The 22,058-nt window shown below is 43.0% G+C and overlaps 2 protein-coding genes across 4 annotated transcripts in view; one reads left to right on the top strand and one right to left on the bottom strand.

The window, feature by feature from the left end:
- Nucleotides 1-22,058, bottom strand: part of tm7sf2 (transmembrane 7 superfamily member 2) — a 558,775-nt gene that overhangs the window by 431,349 nt on the left and 105,368 nt on the right. The gene's annotated exons all lie outside the window — the stretch shown is intronic.
- LOC137356052 (solute carrier family 22 member 6-A-like) overlaps nt 1-22,058 on the top strand; it is a 36,318-nt gene that overhangs the window by 9,331 nt on the left and 4,929 nt on the right. For 2 of the 3 annotated variants that reach the window (XM_068021789.1, XM_068021791.1), the window contains exons 3-9: nt 5,475-5,629; nt 9,318-9,486; nt 11,367-11,490; nt 13,869-13,984; nt 14,535-14,749; nt 16,785-16,893; nt 18,942-19,145. In XM_068021789.1, the coding sequence (XP_067877890.1) occupies nt 5,475-5,629; nt 9,318-9,486; nt 11,367-11,490; nt 13,869-13,984; nt 14,535-14,749; nt 16,785-16,893; nt 18,942-19,145 (1,092 nt within the window). Of the gene's footprint in view, nt 1-5,474; nt 5,630-9,317; nt 9,487-11,366; nt 11,491-13,868; nt 13,985-14,534; nt 14,750-16,784; nt 16,894-18,941; nt 19,146-22,058 lie in introns of those variants that run through there. The other variant, XM_068021790.1, reaches the window with a different exon arrangement.

Raw genomic sequence — 22,058 nt, 5'->3', positions numbered from 1 at the left:
GCCTAACAGGTTCTTCAATTGCAGACTTGTCCCCAAAACGATTAAGAGGAATTCCTTGAAAAATTGGTGTATGTTCTAAAACACAGTAATTAAAAGCAACTGTTTTTCCAAATCTTTTCTATGGCAAAGTCACAAGGACGTAACCCTATTCAGTCACAACAAGCTAAAAAAATTACTATTTTCCAGTGCCTCACCCTTTGTTCATTGCAATTTCCTCCTGTCCATCTCTTCAAGGTGCTGACTCCTGATGCAACAAGCAGCAGCTACCCTTTAATCTCATATTGAGCTCTTTTCCTTCTGTACAGCGCTTTCAGCATTATGTTTCCACGAACATACTAATTAGGAGCAGGAGTAGGCCACTCAGCCCCTCGAGCCCTCTGCGCCATTCGATAAGGTCATGGCTGATCTGATTGTAACCTCAACTCCACATTGCAACCCACCCCCGATAACTTTTCAGCCCCTTGCTTATCAAGAATCTATCCCCCTCTGCCTTAAAAATATTCAAAGACTCTGTTTCCACTGCCTTTTGAGGAAGAGATTTCAAAGACTCACAACCCACTGAGAGAAAAAAATTTCTCCTCATCTGAATCTTAAATGGGTGACCCCTTATTTTTAAACAGCGACCCCTAGTCCTAGATTCTCCCACAAGGGGAAACATCCTTTCCACATCCACACTGTCAAGACCGCTCAGGATCTTATATGTTTCAATCAAGTCGCCTCTTACTCTTCTAAATGCCAGTTGATACAAGCCTAGCCTTTCCAACCTTTCTTCGTAAGACAACCCGCCCATTCCAGGTATTAGTCTAGTAAACCTTCTCTGAACTGCTTCCAATGCATTTACATCCTTCCTTAAATAAGGAGACCAATACTGTACACAGTACTCCAGATGTGGTCTCATCAATGCCCTGTATAACTGAAGCATAACCTCCCTACTTTTGTATTCAATTCCCCTCGCAATAAACAATAACATTCTATTAGCTTTCCTAATTATTTGCTGAAACTGTATACCAACCTTTTGTGATTCATGCACTAGGACATCCAGATCCCTCTGCATCTGAGCTCTGCAATCTCTCACCTGCCAAAGTGGACAATTTCACATTTTACCACATTAAACTCCATTTGCCATGTCCTTGCCCACTCACTTAACCTATCCAAATCTCTATGCAGCCTCCTTATGTCCTCTTCACAACTTACCTTCCTACCTATCTTGTGCCATCAGCAAATTTAGCAATCTTACCTTCAGTCGTTCATCCAAGTCATTTATATAAACTGTAAAAAGTTGAAGCCTCAACACTGATCCCTGTGGCACACCACTCATTACATCTCGCCAACCAGAAAATGACCCATTTATGCTTACTCTCTGATTCCTGTTAGCTAGCAAATCTTCTATCCATGCCAATACACTACCCCCTATATCATGAGCTTTTATTTTCTACAATAACCTTTGATGTGGCACCTTATCAAATGCCTTCTGGAAATCTAAGTACATCCACCGGTTCCCCTTTAATCCACAGCAAATAGTTATGTCTTCAAATAACTCCAATACTTGGTTAAACATGACTTCCCTTTTCAAAACCATGTTGACTCTGCCTGATTACCCTGAATTTTTCTAAGTGCCCTGCTAAACGTCTTTAGTAATAGCTTCTAACATTTTTCCTATGATAGATGGCTAACTGGTCTGTAGTTTGCAGCTTTCTGTCTCCCTCCCTGTTGAATAAATGTGTTACATTTGCTACTTTCCAATCTAATGGAACCTTCCCCGAACCTAGAGAATTTTGCAATTTGCTCAGTATGGTGATTGTAATTCTCTTGAGTTCCTCCCTCCCTTCCATTTCCTGATTTACAGCTTTTTCTGGGACGTTACTTGTATCCTCTACAGTGAAGACTGATGCAAAATGCCTGTTCAATTCATCTGCCATCTCCTTATTTTTCATTATTAATTCCTCAGATTCATTATCTTTAACCTTTTAAGTTAACCACAGATGGTAGGTCCTCCCCTTGGATTTTTTTTTCTCGTTGGAATGTATATATTCTGCGTATTCTGAAATATCCCCTTAAATGTCTGCCACTGCATCTCTACTGACCCATCCCTTAACCTAATTTGCCAGTTCATTTTAGCTAGCTCTGCTTTCATGCCCTCATAATTGCCCTTATTTAGGTTTAAAATACTAGTCTTAGACCCACTCTTCTCTCCCTCAAACTGAATGTAAAATTCAATCATATTATGATCACTGCTGCCTAGGGGCACCTTCACTATGAGGTCATTAATTAATCCTATCTCGCTGCATATTACCCTCCACCTTTTCCTAGCTTCCTGTCCTTCCCAAATGCCATGTACCCGTCAATATTCAGGTCCCAATCGATGTCATCCTGCAGCCATGTCTCTGTTTAGTTTAGTTTAGAGATACAGCACTGAAACAGGCCCTTCGGCCCACCGAGTCTGTGCCGACCATCAACCACCCATTTATACTAATCCTACACTAATCCCATATTCCTACCACATCCCCACCTGTCCCTTTATTTCCCTACCACCTACCTATACTAGGGGCAATTTATAATGGCTATCAGATGGTATTTATTTATTTCTATTTGCGCTATCAGTTCATCTGCTTTGTTTCAAATACTACATGCATTCAGATACAGAGCCTTTAGTTTTGTCCTTTTATTATTTTTGTAACCTCTAGCCTTGTCTTCTGATTTACTCTTAGGTCTGTACTCTTTGTCTCTTCCTGTCACCATCTGTTTATCTTTTCCAACATTAATACTGATCTCTCTTTTCTTGTCTCTGCTTTTTGATTTACCACATCTTACCAAATTTGATCCTTGCCCCCACTTAGTTTAAAACCCTCTCTACTTCCCTAGTTATGCGGCTCGCTAGAACACTGGTCCCAGCACGGTTCAGGTGTAGACCGTTCCAACGATACAGCCACTTTCCCCAGTACTGCTGCCAGTGTCCCACAAACTGGAACCCACTTCTAACACACCAGTCTTTGAGCCACACATTCATTTTTCTAATCTTACTTGTCCTATGCCAATTTACATAATCCAGAGATTTTTACCTTTGAGGTTCTGCTTCTTAATTTGGTGCCTAGTGTTTCATACTGACTATGCAGAACCTCTTTCCTTGACCTGCCTATGTCATTGGGACCTACACGGACCGCCCTCAATGACTAGATCCTCCCCCTTCCACTGTATGTTCCTCTCCAGCGCTGAGCAGATGTCCTGAACCCCGGCACCGGGCAAGCAACACAGCCTTCTGCACACTCTCTCTTTGCTGCAGAGAACAGTGTCAATCCCCATCACTATACTGTCCCCTACAGCCACTACATTCTTTTTTGCTCCCCCAGTTGAACAGCTTCCTGTACCATGGTGCCATGGTCAGTCTGCTCATCTACACTACAGCCCTCACTCTTGTCCACATAAGCTGCAAGAAACAAGAACTTGTTGCTCAACTGCAATGAGTGTCTGTGCCTTTTGAAATCTCTAAATCATACAGTATACAAACAACAATGATTAAAAACCCAGGGAAGTTAGGGGTAAAAAAATTGGCAAATTCCCCTCAAGACCTCCTTAAGAAGTTGAAACAAAACACTTTCTTGTACGACGTGATCACTGCCCTGGCCAGAAACAGGTCCAACTCTCAAATGAAGAAATTAAGCAAATCAAGCCACAAGCAGATAACCTGTTCAAGGGGCTCACTATTCTCTGGGAAAAATGAACTGCACAACGTCTAACTTAATTTTGCCCTTATAACATTTAAGAATGATCCCTGGTCCTCCCTAACCTATCCAGCTGAAATAATTGATCCACAAATACCATAACCTAGTCCCTTATAAACTTTGATCATATCACCCGAGCCTATGCTTTTCTATTGTATAGAGATTTAGCTCTTTGAGCCTCTTTGGGTATCTCAGGTGTTTTAGAATGCAAGTTGATCTTGTGGCCCTCTTCTGCACCCTTTCCAAAACCTCAATATCCTCACTATGTCAAGAGACTAAAACTGGTTAATACTAACTGAGACCTAACCAAGGTCTTAAACAGGGACAAATTGATATCCTTTATTTTGTAGTGAAATGTTTTGTGATTACACCCTTGACACCTTCAGAGGTTGATGCACTAAAACACCCAGATTTTTTTCTTTCACAATTGGTTTTAATTCTATTCCCTGTAGGATGCATGTATATTCAGCATGAGACATGCCCATGTGCGTAACACGATGCTGTTCTCAGTTAAACATAATTTGCTAAACACAGGCCTCATCTCCCAAAACATCAAAACCTGCTTGCAGTACTTGAGCATCCCCTACAGTTCTAATTCTTGCACATATATTGGTATCATTCATAGCCTCCCAATGTCTACATCCAGATCACCAATGCAGTCAAGAGCAAAGATCTTAACTGTACCCTGCTTGGCACCACTGATAATTGGTCTCCAAATAGATGCAAATTCATAGACAAATACTTTCAGCCTTCCATGGGAAACTGTATCCTAGTAAGAACTCAGCGCCTTCAGGAAAGTACTGGAATAAAGGCCCTTTCATTCCCACTGTTGCTATGACAATTCAGTAGCCATTCACATTGCACTGATAGTTGGTATTTAAACCTCTGCAAGCTACAAAGGTCTTGTACAACATGAATTAAACACTGAACAGAACCCGTTCCAATTATTAACCATGGGGGAGTTTTAAACACCCCCCTCACCCATGACGGGCAGCAGAGTGTCTGGGTCTGAGATTAAATAGGCAAATATGTGAAACCCAGCCCCAGCCCACCATCAACGCACCTTTTTCCAGTTTAACCATGGTGTATTTGGGGCAGCCAAGTAACTTGCACTGGAGTGGCGGGACTGTCATTATAGTATGTTAATGAGACCTATCTTGAGATTTTGGCAGCCATCTGAATTGAATGACTGCGGACTGGGTTTCCCGGGTCTTGGGAAACTCAGCAGCTAAAAGGAGGCGGGAGATGCTGGATTATTCCAGCACAGCTTGTGGGCCAGGAGGAGCAGGAATGGTTCCCCCGGCTCTTCAAGCAAACCTTCTGCCATGATTGGGCAACTGCCTGACTCCCCTTCCAACTCGTGATATCTCCTGGTTCCACCACCCCCCAATTCATTGTCCAACCCTCCACTCGCCCCCATGGTCCCTGGCTGTAGAATTCCATCCTAGCATGCTTTCCTGCCCAGTAGCTGGCCAGCCTCCAATCTTGCTGACCAACAGGCGGGAAACAGAATTTTTAAAATTCTAATGCAGTCCTGCCATTAAATTCAGCAGGAACTCCACATTGTAGGCATTTGTAGGTTCCCACTGCCCGCCACCACTGATCCCTCCCTATAAATATCGGGTCCCATACCTCCAGGCAAGGCCACAGCACAGGCAGTTGAATCATTTACTAATACTGTTATGTAACACTGTTAAACCTGTAATAGCAAGGGTTTTATTTACTTAACGTCAATCCTGTGTTTATTATTGTTAGGTACGGGCGTAGGACCCTCCTGTTCTGGTCCAGCTTCCAGTTGGCAGTCTCTGGAACATGTGGGGCTTTCTCCTCCTCCTTCCCTTTGTTCTGCTTCTGGAGGTTTCTATGTGGAGTAGCAGTGTCAGGGATCATATGCAACACTTACCATTTTGGTAAGTGAATTACTTTACTTCCTTTTGTAGTTGCCTGAAGCCCATTGAAAACCAAAGGAGACCAATTCAGTGTGATACATATCAACCCAACTGTGAGATATAAACGGTCAAGTCTAACATAGTCCATCCATCCAGTCCTACTGGAAACAACTGTAAATCTTTGAAAGTTAGAATGTAAATGCAACTCACGGTGTGGCACCGGGCAATATAGACTCTCCAGTGTGACATAAAGTCATAAAGAATTGAAAGTCAATCCTGGTGCAACATACAAAAATGACGGACAAGGAAAGACACACTGGCCCATCTAGCCTGTCCCATTAGAGTTGTGATGCCTTATGCATCACAATACATATACTTCCCACCCCAACTGGAGTCATGTAATCTCCTGGGAAAGGTAAAAATCCAGATTAAAATCCAGGCCAATTAGGAAAGTAAAGCCTGGAAAAATACTCTCAGATCCCTTCAGGCAATTGAAGCTAGTTCAGGAGATCACAATGACCCTGATTAACATTGCAAGATACCTACCTCTTGTATGAGGTGATCTCCACTCCTAGCCAGTGACAGGTCCAGTAAAACAGTCAATCAGCAAGAGCAGATAACCTGCTCCACAGGCTCAGTATTCTCTGGGAAAAGAACTGCCTAGCATTCAATTTACTCCTGGCTTCACATAACTTGGAAACATGACCCCTGATCCTCCCTAACCTATTCCGTTATTTGGTCCACATAAACATAATTGTGTCCCTTCATTATTTTATAAACCTCGATCAAATCATTCGAGTGTAAGCTTCTGTAAAGTATACAGATCGAGCTTGTTGAGCCTATCTGTGCATTGAAAGTATTTTAAACTGTGAATTAATCTTCAGGCCGTCCTCTGCACCCTTTTCAGGGTCTCAATATCCTCCAACAAATCTGGAAACAGTATTCTAACTAAGACCAAACCATGGTCTTGTGCAATGAAAACATTGTATTCTTAATTTTATAATGAATTGTCTTGTGAATACACCCTTGAAAAAGGTTTACTTTAACTGTAGCTTCACATCATTGGTCATGCACCTTTACAGACTGATGCAGTAAAACACCCAGACCTGCTTCTTTCACTAGTGGTTTTAATTCTATTCCATACAGGGAATAAGTATGTTCAGCATTTCATCTACCCATGTGCAAAACACCACACTTTTCTAAGTTAAACATTGCTTGCAAATATGGGCCCATTCTTTCAACCCATCAAGATCTGCTTGCAGTAAGGAGCATCCTTTACAGTTCTAATGCACGCATATGGGGAGACGGTGGCATAGTGTGGTAATATTACTGGTAATCCAGAGGCCTAGGCTAATGCCATGGGGACAAGAGTTCAAATCCCACCATGGCAGCTGGTGGAATTTAAATTCAATGAATTAATGAAAAAATTCTGGAATTGAAATGGTAAATGGAAGCTATCAACGACTGTCATACAAACCCATCTGGTTCACTAAAGGCCTTACCCGGTCTGGCCTACATGTAACTCAAGACCCACAGCAATGTGGCTGACTCTTAACTGCCCTCTGAAATGGCCTAGCAAATCACCATAACCTTCTCAAGGGCAATTAGGGATAGGCAACAAATGCTGGCCTCACCATGAAAGAATAAAAAAAACTTAATATTGTCTGCTTCCTTTCCCCCAGCGCCTGCTTTGAGATCATTAATGAAATAGTAACAGCAAAGTTCTTAACACCGATTCCTGCAGGATACCACTTTTTAACTGGTCTCCAAGCAGAATCCACTGACTACAACTTTCTGTCTATGGGCTTTCAGCCAATTCTAAACCAATTATATAAGCACTAATTCTACAAGATTCTATCTTGTAGCAAAGCCTCTTGTGAGATAGCTTATCAAAAGCTTCCTGAAAGCCTAGATAAACCATGTCTGCTGTGTAGTATTCATACATTAACCTGATGACTTCTTCAAAAAATTCAATCAAATTGTAAAACACTACCTTCTGTTCCAGAAGCTGTGCTGGATATCTTTGACAGGGCCTTCCCTATCTAAGTCGTCATATGAACAAAGGAACACAAGAACAGGAGGAGACCATTTAGCCCCTCAAGCCTGTTCTACTATTCAATAAGATCCTGGCTGATCTGTGACCTAACTCCATATATCTGCCTTTTCCCCATATCCCTTAATAGCTCTGGTTAACAAAAAATCTATCAATCTCAGTTTTAAAATTAACAATTGATCCAGAATCAATTGCTATTTGTGGAAGAGAGTTCCAAACCTCAACATACAAAGGGTGGTAGAAGTGTTTCCTAATTTCACTCCTGAACTCTTTTAGACTACACCCTAGTTCTAGACTCCCCAACCAGCAGAAATAGTTTCTCTCTATCTACCCTATCTGTTACCTTAGTATCTTGAAAACTTCGATCAAATCACCCTTTAACCTGCTAAATTCCAGCGAATACAACTCTAGTTTGTTTAATCTCTTCTTGCAATTTAAATGATCATATGGAGTGTCCATAATGATTTCCTCCAGCATCTTAACCTATTACTGAAATCAAGCTATAGTTTACCCATTTCTGCCTTATCATCTTACTAAAAACATGAACTACATTATCATACTTCTAGTCTAAGGAATAGTCTCTGATCTCAGCATGCTATTAAAGACAGGGGCAAGGGGCTTGCATAACCCATTTCTTTAAGGATCCTCCAGTGAATATCATCTGGGCCGGCAGCCCGATCTACTTTAAGTTTCCGTATTCTAGGAATTGCTAGATGAAAGAAAACTATGGTTTGTCTACCTTGTCCTCTACCATCCTGGTAGTTGCATGATACAACGATAACGGGTTTGTTTACTAATCATAGCAATCAATCTCTATTAATAAATCTACAACAGACCCAGACATGAGGTGAGGAAAACCCCAGCAGCAGAGAGCTTTGGAAAACATGGATCACCTGTGCTTCCCAAGCATGCAATTAACAATTTTACTGTTAACAGGCCCACTTTATATAGCATTAGCACAGAAACAGCCCAATACTGCCTCAGTTGTCCCTTTGCCATTAAATTTTTAGCTGATCTAATGGCTGCCTTTAACTGTTCATGGTATTTATGGTATTTATCTTTGTTTTGTTGGGGATATTTACTATTAATTTTGTTCATGTCTTATTTGTCTTTGTCAGCTGTATTGCTTTCTAACCATACAGCCTTCTTTCAACTTTGGGTATGTACATGGTTTCTATGTATTTTAATTTGCTCTTAAAAAAAATTATTCAGCTTCAGTTACATTCCCACCCAGTAGGGTTGAAATCTGACCTGTTCCAAAGACGCTGCCATTTTGTTAAGATCAGCCCTTTTGAATTAATTGTAGATTTTTCGGTATCCTTGGGTTTTGTAGCCAATTGGGTATCAAATGAAGACCAGATCAAGATCCCCCGTGGTGTCCAACATAATCAACTAGCTTACTAATTAATATTCACTGTCAAGGTCGCATATGAAGAATGGTCATTTGGGTGACGCACCAAACGGCTCCACAGCTTGTGTGGGCACCTTCAGGATAGAACTTGTGCAATTAATGCGTTACTGTGCCTCATTCACACTTGGTGCACATCGTGTAGTTTACATTAAAAGTACATGGGTTGTAAGCCAGCCCATCAGTTGCCAGCTCAATGTCAGCAGTTCAATGTACTATCTTGATTTTTCTTTTATCTCTCCCCCCAGCCGTTGAATGGATGCCAAATAAAATCCGAACTTCTGTTATGACTTTGATGAATTATTTTTACACCTTTGGTCAACTAGGCCTGGCCGGTCTAGCGTATGGAATTCAAGATTGGCGTTGGCTTCAATTTGCAGTTTCTGCCCCATTTTTCATCATCTGCCTCTACTCATGGTAAAGTCAGATACAAATGATCTCTTTTTGAATAATTGTAGCAATAATTACCCATTTATATTACTACTGTACATCCTGTGATTCTGCTCATAGCAAGTTGAAGGATAAGTTGCATTAAATGGGGTGTTCATTCTACATATATGTTATTAAAAATATTGCTTGTGTATGCTCTTCCTGTCCAAAACTCTTACTTCTTGTTGTCTATTTTTGGTCAAACTTTAATGTCAACTTTTAACATTGAAACTTTGTTAAGGAACCAATCAAAATTGCTCAAAATGCTTTTTCAAAAAAACCCTCAATTTTTCCTCAGTAATTCTTATGGTCAAAATCAGGTTTTGAAAAATTTCTAAAAAAACTATTTATTTCACAATAATAATTAAACGATTAAATTGATCCTCTGAGATAGAGCTGGGTGTCGTCTGCATACATGTGAAACCTGACATTATATTTTTGGATGATGTTGCAGAATGTAGATGAGAAATAGGAGGGAATCAAGGATAGACGTAACAGTGTGCGATTGGGAAGAGAAGCACTGCAGATGATTCTCTGGTTACGATTGGATAGATAAAAATGGAACCAGGCGAGGGCAGTTCCACTCAGCTAGACAATCCAGGAGAGGCATTGGAGGGGGATGATATGGTCAACTGTGTCAAACGCTGCAGATAGACTGAGAAAGATGAGGAGGGATAGTGCACAAAAGTTACAGTCACACAGGCTGTCATTTGTAACTGATTAGGCCCATTTTGGTGCTGTAGTAGGGTGGAAACCTGATCAGAAGTTCAAACATGGAGTTGCAGGAGGTTAGGGAGGCAACATAACATTCAAAGACTTTGGAGAGGAAAGGGAGGTTGGAGATAAGATGGTAATTTGCAAGGATAGAGGAGTCAAGAGTGGGTTTTTAGGAATATGATGATGGCAGAGAAGTGGACAGTACTAAAGGAGAGGGAACCATTCACAATATCAGCTGGATGGGGACCAGGAAGGGAAGTTAGGTAGTGGGAATAGGGTCAGAATAATAGGTGGGTCACCTGGACAAGATGAGCTCAGAGAGGGCAGAGTTCAAGGCTGGGGCAGGGGGCAAATTTGGCTTGGTGGGCTAGAGGAAGGAAGGGATGCAGCAGAGGCAAGAAAGAAAGATCTCAGTCTTAGGGACAAAGACGTCCACTAGCTCCTTCCACTCTTTATTGGAATTGAGGGTGGAGGGTGCAGGGAGAGGGATTTAAGAAGACTTTTGGTAGTGGAGAAGAGATGTCAGATAGAGATGAGATACAGATGTAGATGCAGACACAAGATGAGGACAGATACAAGTAGGAGAGACATCGCCCGGCAGCCACTATATTAAAATGTTCCATTTAGTACCCACTTGCTATCAAACTTCAGACATCACAGTCATATTTAGTACCCTCTCACTTGCTGTGAGCAAGGTCATGGGTGATCTGCCAAGCTATATTAAAACTATTGTATACAGTGTGTATTTTCTGTACACATTAACCTCACTTACTGTCATGTTTTTTCAGTCACACTTTTGCTTTCAATGCTATTAAATGGCTCAAAGTAAAGCAGCAGCAATTCTGAACTGAAGAGGTAGGAAACATACAGAACAGAAGCCGGGAAATTGGCTGGAAAACTGACAGTGAGAAACTATGAAGGGCTTATCGAAACAACTATTCCTGAATGACCAGTCTTGTGAATCTACTAAGAATAAAAACAATGAAAAATAAATTAAAATAAACTCATTAATATTATCAAATATCAATAGAAATGAAGCCTAATTCATGACGAATGCATTTCCAATACCTTTCTGCTGAATTATTCTAAGGTTTCCTTACTTTTTATTGCTGAGGTGGTAATCCGAAGTATTTGTGATCCTTCACACAAAGGTGGATCCCAGAGTCTGCACGTTGGCTCATTCTAAATGACAAGGCTGACGCAGCTCTGAAACAACTCAAGAGGGTAGCAAAATTGAACGGCAAGGAGGAAGAAGGAGAAAAACTCACCACTTCAGTAAGTGCTGATATTAAAAAAATTGTTTTACATTTACTCATCTCCCTTGGTACACCATGGAACTGGTGTTTTTAAAACCTCTTTACACAGTAAATGTAATTGGATGTTACATTGCTTTCTAATGCTTCCCCCACTGAAGACATCAGAGTTCTGAAGCCAGCTCTATTAAAGAGAGAGAAAGAGAGGCAGTCATTTTACATTAGTTTCTTCTGACCTGGAGCCAGGAATGAACAAGCACCTGCCAAAGTAAGTGCTGAAGAGGAGAATCTGCCGCATTATGTTTGGTGACTGAGTTAAGGGGACTGCTGCCAAGCTAGTAATAGACAAAAGACTTATTTTTTTGTCACTCCCTCATCCTCTAGTGAATAGCTCAATTACTGCATTTTGATTTCCTCCAGGCCCTTAGATTGGACAATGAAAATCTTGCTTCCTTCAATGCTTCAAAGACAGTTTTTTTACATCTGTAACAAGTACAACCAACAGCTCCTCCCCCTTTCCATTGGCAATTCCATTCTTAGTTCTTCTGCATTCACCAACATTCTTGTACTCAGTATCTCCTCTGACCTCAGATGGAATCTTCTGATCTCCTCCATTGCTGAAGCTTCTTCAAAGAAGCAGTATTTTCTCTTTTGTACCAAACATTTCTTTTTTCCCTCAACAATTCTAACTATCAAGACCAAAAACGTCTAAACTAGATATTAGGGAAGCTCTCCTAACACTTCTATCTTCATTATGATCATGATACAAAATTGGGGCACTCCTAAACCTCCCCACTTTTTCCACCCTAGTCCACTCTTCAGGTTTCTAAAGCTGAGATTCAATCGTAACTTTCAAAAGGGAATTGGATAAAATATCTAATAGAATCATAGAATCATTGAAAGTTTAAGGCACAGAAAGAGGCTACTTGGCCCATCATGTCTGTGCCAGCCGAAAAACAACCCACCCATTCTAATCCCACCTTCTGAAGGGAAAAAAATTTGCAGGGCTATGGAGAAAGAGCACAGGAGTGGAAATAATTGGATAGCTCTACCAAAGTGCTGGCACAGGCACAATGGGCTGAATGGCCTCCTTCTGCGCTGTCTCATTCTATGATTCTATTCACAACTCCAGTTGCATACTCGGACAGGATAAAGGGTGACAAAAGTGGCAGCAGCAGGAAATTGCAAGTTCGTGAAATTTAAACAGATCAAACAGTTAAAGGGGAGTGTCAGTACGGGGAGTCCAAATATCAGAAAGCTTCTGGAACACCTTAAAGGATATCTCAACTCTTCAACAACCTTTGCCAAGACTGAAGGGTAGAGAATTAAGACATGAGTCTGCCGGCAAGTGACAGAACAGGCCAACACCCATCCCTCTGTTTAATGGCCACTTAAGATGAGGTGATGTTTGTGAAGACGGTTACCTTCTGAGCTTCTCTGCGACATCATCCTATATGGCAGCACAGCAAGGCAGGGCAGCCAGGTTTCAGACCACAGTTGACTGCACCTGTGCCTGCAAGTGCAAACCTTTTGGTGCATGGTAGCCACAGATTTCATTACACCAGATGGCATAGCTCGATATCTGCCTCCGACCCAGACACTGAGACGACAGGCTCCCCCCATCATTCCCAGATGGTGTTGCAGGGACTGCTGAAACATTTGGAGGCATTTTGGCAGGTGTGCCTAAATACGCAATAATGACTCCTGATCACCTTGACATGCATTCTTTTATGCAATGCAACAATTGAGATGCTTGTCAAGAACCTTCCAGCAGAATGTTTAATCTGGCACAGTGTCCTTCAGGAAGTGGAACCTCCAACACGTAAAGTCTGCCGAAAGGAGATATGGAGGTTCCTCCTGTTCCTCCAGACATCAGCTCAGAGGATCCCAATCGGTGCTCAATAAATTAATGATGACACACAAAGGCTGAGTGCCACAAGTGGGGAAAAAATGGAAGTTCTGAAACAATATCTCCAAAATTTATGGACCATCCACCTGCTGGTTTTCCTGAGGACTCCTTCCACAAAGTTTTCATTGGTGTGCTGACAACTTAGTATTCAGCATACCCATGAGCCAAGAAATAGTGTTGCACTCTTCCTCACCCCGTTTTGACTATGCTAATAAACACCTATCTGCTTCACACACAAAGCTCCTACACCTATTCCTAACCTGTCCAAATGATAGAGCATGGTGTGAAACTAAAGCCACTAGGAATCAGACAGAACTGATCTCTTGTCAGACTTCTCAGTTGCTTCGACCCCATTTTCATCCAAACTGAGATGTGAAGAAGACCAAAATCACTGCTGTTAAAGTCATGAATCCATCACAGGAGCTGAATACTCCAGAGAAAGGGATATGCTCAGTGCCGAAGTGACATTTCATTGTATGTATATTTTGTAGATTCTCAAATCGAATATGAGGCAAGAACTATCAGGCACCAAAGATTCCTACAGTATGTTAGATCTGTTCCGGACACCCATCATACGCAAGACAACGTTCTGTAACATGTTAATTTGGTAAGTTAATAAATAACGAGTTCTCTTAACTAGGTGTTAAATGGTGGCCATAAACAAACAATACCAGTGAGAAAAGGGAAGCAGAAAGGAAGGGGAATGACCAAGAGAAACTCTAAGACTGCTGCAAGTTGACTGATTTCCTTGATGATTTATAAAGAAATGAATGGAGAAGATGCAAATAAAATCTCCATCCACAAAAGCACAGTGCTGCAGTGGTTAGCACCGCAGCCTCACAGCTCCAGGGACCCGGGTTCATTTCTGGGTACTGCCTATGTGGAGTTTGCAAGTTCTCCCTGTGACTGCATGGGTTTCCGCCAGGTGCTCTGGTTTCCTCCTACAGTCAAAGACTTACAGGTTGATAGGTAAATTGGCCATTGTAAATTGCCCCAAGTGTTGGTAGGGAATATGGGATTAATGTAAGATTAGTATAAATGGGTGGTTGTTGGTCGGCACAGACTCGGTGGGCTGAAGGGCCTGTTCCAGTGCTGTGTCACTCTATGACTAAGCAATTTGGACAAGATTTTAAAAATTGTTCTTTTTCCTGCAACAGGTTTTCGACGGGTTTTGCATATTATGGATTATCGATAGACCTGCAAGGATTTGGAGTTGATATTTACCTCATGCAAGTCATTTTTGGAGCTGTCGACATTCCAGCAAAACTTGTTGGTTTCATCACCATGAATTATGTAGGCCGACGGTTCACACAAGGCACCTCCCTCATCCTGGCAGGAAGCATTATGATAGCAAACATCTTTATTTCAAAAGGTAAGGTCTTATAGTCACATACCTTCCTTTTCCCCGCAAAGGCACTTAAGTCCACATCACTCTCATTCAGGAGGATAGGGAATTATAGATGCCATCATCCAGTCCTTCAGAGAGCCTATTGAGTGGTATGAAGTTACACAGACCAGAAGATCTGGGTTTTGATTTCTGCTACATGCTAAGTTAGCTAAACTCATCAAGGGTAGCAGCTGGCCTGCCTAAATTGGTCACACTATTCCAGTGCTAATGATTGGGGAGAATTCTAGTGCTAATGATTGGGGAGAATCAGTCTCTGCTCTTCATCCCTGTGCAATGGCCTTAACAGCCCTTCTCCCCAAAAGATGCTTGTCTGTGGATATTAGATGACAACATGATACTGGAATGTTGCGGCAGCCTGTGGAACCATACGCAAGCAGCTGTCAGTTCATCAAGAAAGCAGCAGAGAAACAAGGAGAAAATTGGGGAATAAAATAGATGCTATCTGACAATGCTGACCTGAGACTAGCTAAAGAGGAACACAGATGCAAGAGCCACTGTTGGTGCCATTCTGTCTTGTTGTAATGTCGTATGTTTGTCGATTTATTAACCTATCAAGACCAGTGGTTGTCCATCTCATGCAAACTACCAGTAAATTATGGGTCTTAAATCACTGAGCTATCAAGAGATTCTGAAGAGCTCAAACTATGTTCATTGGAAAAACAAAAAAACTGGAGAAGAGGGAAAACATAATACTGAAAATCGGAGAAGTGCAAGTGGGCGTGTTCCTTGTACTGAGTCAGAAGATAATAAGCCAGATATGAGCTGAAGATAATTTAGAATGTAAATAATTTGTAATTAGAGATAATAACGTGCATTAAACTTAGGATGTGTTCAAACATTCAAAAAAGAAATAAACAGGGATGTTATTTGACAGATTAAAGATACAAAGATAAGGTCCCAAGGCAAGGAGGGGACATATGTGTTCATGCATCACAAGTGTGCTATGAAGCCATTCAGGCAAGGAAAATCCAAGGTTGATCCCTGGGCTGTCCCAAGTTCAACAAAAGAGAATCCAATATCTTCCCTTGACATTCAATGGCATTACCATTGCTGAATCCCCCACTATCAACATCCTGGGGTTACCATTGACCAGAAGCTGAACTGGACCAGCCATATAAGTACTGTGGCTACAAGAGCAGGTCAGAGGCTGGGAATTTTGCAGCTAGTAACGCATCTCCTGACTCCCCAAAGTCTGTCCACTATCCACAAAGCATAAGTCAGGAGTGTGTTGGAATACTCTCCGCTTGCCTGGATGAGTGCAGCTCCAACAGCACTCAAGAAGCTTGACACCATTCAGGGCAAAGTAGCCAACTTGTTCGGCACCCAATCCACCACCTTAAACATTCACTCCCTCCACCACTGACGATGCACAGTGGCAGCAGTGTGTACATCTACAAGATGCACTACAACAACTCACCAAGCCTCCTTCGACAGCACCTTCCAAACCCGCGACCTCTACCACCTAGAAGGACAAGGGCAGCAGATGCATGGGAACACCACCACCTGCAAGTTCCCCTCCAAGTCACACACCATCCTGACTTGGAACTATAGTGCCGTTCCTTCACTTTTGCTGGGTCAAAAACCTGGAACTCCCTTCCTAACTGCACTGTGGCTGTACCTACAGCACATGGACTGCAGCGGTTCAAGAAGGCGGGCTCGCCACCACCTTCTCAAGGGAAATTAGGGATGGGCAACAAATGCTGGCCTAGCCAGTGACACCCACATCCCATGAAAAAATTAAAAAGTTGTAGTGAGTGTGTTATACTTGGTTTTGAATATCTTGGCTAGAGATAGGAAAAAATCAACCAGGGTCCTCATTTCCCATCATTAGCCAGTGATTTCCGTTGAAAGTGCATGAGTACAAACGTATTTAGGATAAAAATGTCTCTATTTTTAACTAGTTGGTTAATGGTACTGCTGGAATTTCTATATTTGATACACCTGAATGTATTAATCAATTCATTAAAGTGAAATTACTACTGCTCCATCTCTTTTGCAGAATTTCAGGCCTTACGAACTTCGTTTGCTGCTGTTGGGAAGGGATGTCTTGCAGCCTCATTCACCTGTTGCATGCTCTACACAAGTGAACTTTATCCAACTACCATCAGGTGGGTGGTCCTGTTAAATTTATAACTGATTCATTTGAACAAGGTCAGTAACTGTATTTACAATCATCCGGATAGAGCTCTGACAATAGACTGGTGACTAAAGGCTCCACTGTATACGGAGCCATTCAGAACAGGCTTGATTCCAACAATAACAACAACTTTTATTTACATAGCATCTTTAATGTAATAAAACATCCCAAGGTGCTTCACAGGAGTGTTTATAAAGCAAAACTTTTCTAACGAATCTCCTGTGAGACACTTTATTGAAGACCTTCTGAAAATCAATACACACCATCGGCAGAACTTTATGTGGACTTCGGGGAGTGGAATGGAGGCAGGAGGGCATTAAATTGGAACAGGAAACATTGAATAGGCAGTCTGACATTGTGGCATCCCATCCCAATTTTATGGATGGTGGCAAATATGGCGGGCAAAGAGCAGACATTGACAGGGCGGGCAGGCATTTAAGGTAGTTATGAGGCCTATTGACAACAATTTTATTCTTAATTTAAAACTTTATTAACGGCACTTGGGAATCATAGGATTCAGAGCCTCGTCTAGTTGACTGAGGCGACATGGAGGTGGGATCTCATTCCTGGCTGCAAGGGGAGGCCATCAGGAGAGGCAGCATTGGACATTTTTTGAGGAGTGGGGGCAAGGTGCCAGCATTGTGGAGGTGCCATACCAGGCAAGCCACAGGCAAGTGACACCTCATCAGAGGAATGAGGGGGAGAGTCGTTGGCAGTGAAGGCGTTAAACTCAGGGAGAGGCCACCAATCCTGGGCCTCATTCATCCAGGCTTTGGGGACCCCAATGAAGAGGAGGTGCAGCAGAGGGGGAGGGAGGTCCATGTACTGGCAGCAGCAGTGCTTTTGAGCCCACAGGAGGGTCAGCGTTGGCCTCCAGACGATGGAGAAGGCCACAGAGGGGAAAGTTAACAGCCTCCCCCACACAGAAGAAGCTATTCTCCAGAGAGGGTCTAGTTGTTGAGGCTCAACTATCTACAAATGTCCAAGAGGCAATGTCAATGAAGACTCCGCCTCTCTAAGGAGGCCGTAACTGACCAATCTCTATGATGTAAGACGAGCAGTACCCAGGGACTTGATGAAAATCCAACACCAGTGGCACTGAAGGTCATCATGGCACTGAACTTCTATGCTATTGAAACATTCCAGGGATCCACTGGGAACATGTGTGGGATCTCAATCAGCAGCCCATCGGTGCATCAAGGAGGTCACCAATGCCCTTTTCAGGAGGGCTGGCAACTATGTGAGTTTCCGCATGGATCCCAACTCTCAAACTGATAGGTCCATTGCTGGATTCCTTCAGCTGCAAAGTGTCATTGACAGCACACATGTGGCCATCAAGGGTCCTGCACACCATCCAACGGCCTTCATCAGCAGGAAGGGCTTTCGCTCCTTCAATGTACAACCTGTGTGCGACCACAGTAAACAGAAACTGCAGGTCGTTGCACACATCCCGGGAATGTCATGATGCCTACATTTTGAGGCAGTCTCAAGTGCAAGAGCTTTTCTGGCCTCCCACACGCCTTCAGGGATGCATCTTGGGAGACAAGGGCTACGCACTGACGACATGGATACTGACACCTGTGAGGAATCCCCACACAGATGCAGAGGGGAGGTACAACACCTGCCACAGGAAACATTTCTTCATACTAAGGGTGGTAATAGTTTGGAACTCTCTTCTGCAAAGGGCAATTGATGTTAGATCCAATTGTTAATTTTAAAACTGAGACTGACAGATTTTTGATAGCCAAAAGTATTAAGAGATATGGGGTAAAGTGGGGGATAGATGGAGTTGGGTCGCAGACCAGCCATGATCTCACTGAATGGCGGAACAGGCTTGAGGGGCTAAATGCCTGTTCCTGTGCTCCTAGGGCATAATAGGAAGTTTCATACTGAAGGAGACTGAACCATACTCCATCAAGATTGAGTAGCTTCATTAGAGTAGAAAAGAAAAAAAATTGTTAAAAGGTGAAACATTTCATCAACTTCTGACCCACTTGGTTTATTTGATTCCCCTTGCAGACAGACGGGACTGGGACTAGTGAGTACGATGTGCCGGATTGGATCCATGCTAGCACCGTTTGTAAGGCTGAGCGGTGATTATGTACCATCTCTACCGCTGGTTATATATGGTGGAATGGCACTAATAGCTGGTGTTGCTGCCTCTTTCCTAACTGAAACACTGAACTTTCCTTTGCCAGACACTATTGTGGAGGTGGAAAACAGGTTTGTAATGTTAAAAATTCATGATGATTTGGGGCTCAATTTGAACAAAGCAAGGATTTCAACACATTAGAAAATAATAGGTATTCAACACACTCTTAGAGCCATTACAGTTCACTTCTGCGTTTGTGGCCCTAAGAAGACTATTAAGAGGAGTAAAACCATCAATCAACTGCTTAATCTTTTTCTTTCCCTTCCTCTAGGGAGGTGCCTGGTCTCCAACAGGCAATTTGCCACAGTAGTGTGATGGCACTTGAGCAGAGTCTGTGGGGATCTGTAAGATGTGGCCTGCACCCAGTCACTCCATGGAGCTGAATGTTGGTTCACTCTTGACAGTAGACCTCAAGCAAGGCAGAGGTTGGGACTGTTAGTGACAGTGCTACATAGTAGCAGCACACACAGCCTTACATAAAATATACTCCAAGTATCATCATAATAATTATTGATCGTTATTTCTTATTGAGAAATCAAAGAGAAAGGACCAAGCTTATATCACAGGGCACCATCAGGGATGAAGTGTAAGTGTAAACAGAAACTTTTTGCGTTGTAACACCTTATCATATTGAAATGCCTCAAGCATTCTATTAATTACTTTTGGAGTGCATTTTCTGTGATTATGTAGGCACATGTGGCAACCATTCTGTTCCAGGAATGAAATGAAGAAATGGTTATTTGTTGATGTTAGGAAAAACATCGGTCAAAATTCCAGGAGAACTTATTTGAATAAGGCTGTGTTTGCTGACAATGCAACCACTAGGTGGCGCAGTACTTCCACATGCACAAATGCAGCCTCATGCACTGAAATGTTACTGACTGCGATGTATTAGGCAGCTGCCAGGATTAAAGATGGCACTGCTCAGTTTATCACAAAAAATTACATTCAATCGCTGTGATCCTATTCCATCCCCAATAATATCTTGCTTCTTTTCCCCGGTGCAGCCTCCCGCTCACCGCGTGCTCCAGGCTTCGCTGCTTCACCACACCACCACCCCGCTCACCACTTCTCCCCCCTGCTCCCTCCCGCTTCTCCCCCCAAGCCGGTCCTCCCTCCACGGGGGAAAAGGAGAGTGAGCGAGGAGAGAGTGGCAAGCTAGAAATTGGCAGGGGTGGGGAAGGAGACTGCAAGCGAGAGTTTGGGGGAGAGGGGGAAGTGGGAGGGAGTGGAGGGGCAGTGGGGGGGGGGAATGGGAGGGAAAAGCGGGAGGGAGCGGTAGTAGAAAAGTGGGAGAGAGCAGGGGTGTGGGGGAAATGAAGCAGCGAGGCCTGGAGCGAGTGGCCAATGATGGAGGGGTGGGGGCCAGGTGGTTTGAAGCAGTGAGCGGAGCGAGCGGCTGATGGCAATGAAGCGGCGAGTGGGAGCAAATGGACAATGGGGGTGGGGGAGTTGAAGCGGGCAGCCTGTGACTGAGGGAAGGCAGCAGCGAGGCCGGGACCAGATAGGCGTGGGAGACTGCACCGGGGAAGAGGGGGACGTTCCAGCAGGCGATGACATTTTCGTGCACAAATTGGTCCTGGCAAGAAGGTAGGCTGTGCATGTGCAGCACCTTACTGACAGCAAGAGACCGTTCTGCACATGCGTGCTGCTGGGAGTGCTCTGATAACGTTGGGGCGCCAGATGCATTGTCAGGAGTCACTTTATTTGAATAATGCCTTGGTATCCTTTATCTCTACCTAAATAGGTAGAAAAGACCTTGGATTAACAACAATTCTGACAGTGCTGGAGAAGAATGAATTATAATAGGAGCCTGTGCAGTCTTAATTTTAACAATTAGGATGCAGGGAGCATGTATGAGTTTACAAACTGCAGAAAAGTGAAAATCTCACCACAGCAATATTGGAGACTCCAAAAAAGGCTGTTTTGAAGAGGGAGCAACTGGAGTCTGGAGGTGAGAGATTTTGAAGAAAGCTGAGAATCTTGTGTCTAAATTATGGGATCCCCACTGGACCCTTGTTAGATACTATCAGGGTGGGAGAAAATATATTTTTGCCTGTCCTAACTCTGTGGGTTACAACAAAAAATATAACAATAGTGCCTTTAATGTAGTGAAATATCCAAGGAGCGCTATTAAACAAAATTTGATCCCAAGCCTCATAAGGAAAAGGACATAGAGGGACCGGAAATAAGAGTACTCATTGGGGGAAGGCAGATTTCAATAAGATAAAACAGGATCTGGTCAAAGTGAACTGGCAGCAGTTTCTTATAGGAAAGTCTAGATCAGACCAGTGGGAGTCATTTAGAAGGAAAATTGTGACGGTTCAGGTGCAGCATGTTCCCATAAAGCGTAGTGGTTAGCACTGCAGCCTCACAGCTCCAGCGACCCGGGTTCAATTCTGGGTACTGCCTGTGTGGAGTTTGTAAGTTCTCCCTGTGTCTGCGTGGGTTTCCTCCGGGTGCTCCGGTTTCCTCCCACAGCCAAAAGACTTGCAGGTTGATAGTTAAATTGGCCATTGTAAATTGCCCCTAGTATAGGTAGGTAGTAGGGGAATATAGGGACAGGTGAGGATGTATAGGGACAGGTGAGGATGTGGTAGGAATATGGGATTAGTGTAGGATTAGTATAAATGGGTGGTTAATGGTCGGCACAGACTCGGTGGGCCGAAGGGCCTGTTTCAGTGCTGTATCTCTGAATCTGAAAAAAATCTAAAAAAGGTGAAGGGTAGGACCAACAGGTCAAGGGAACCCTGGATGTCAAGGGATATAGAGGATTAGATAAGGTAAAAAAAGGAGGCGTATGGCAGATTCAGAGTGCTGAAAACAGCGGAGGCACTAGAGGAGTATAGAAAGTGTAGGGGAGTACTTAATTAGGAGAGCGAAGAGGGGGCATGAAAAATCACTGGCAGACAAGATAAAAGAAAATCCCAAGGCATTTTATAAGTATGTTAGGGGCAATAGGATAACCAGGGAAAGAGTAGGGC

This window comes from Heterodontus francisci, chromosome 44 (genome assembly GCF_036365525.1).
Source record: "Heterodontus francisci isolate sHetFra1 chromosome 44, sHetFra1.hap1, whole genome shotgun sequence".
Taxonomy (NCBI): Eukaryota; Metazoa; Chordata; class Chondrichthyes; order Heterodontiformes; family Heterodontidae; genus Heterodontus; species Heterodontus francisci.
This window is presented reverse-complemented; position numbering and strand designations above follow the sequence as displayed.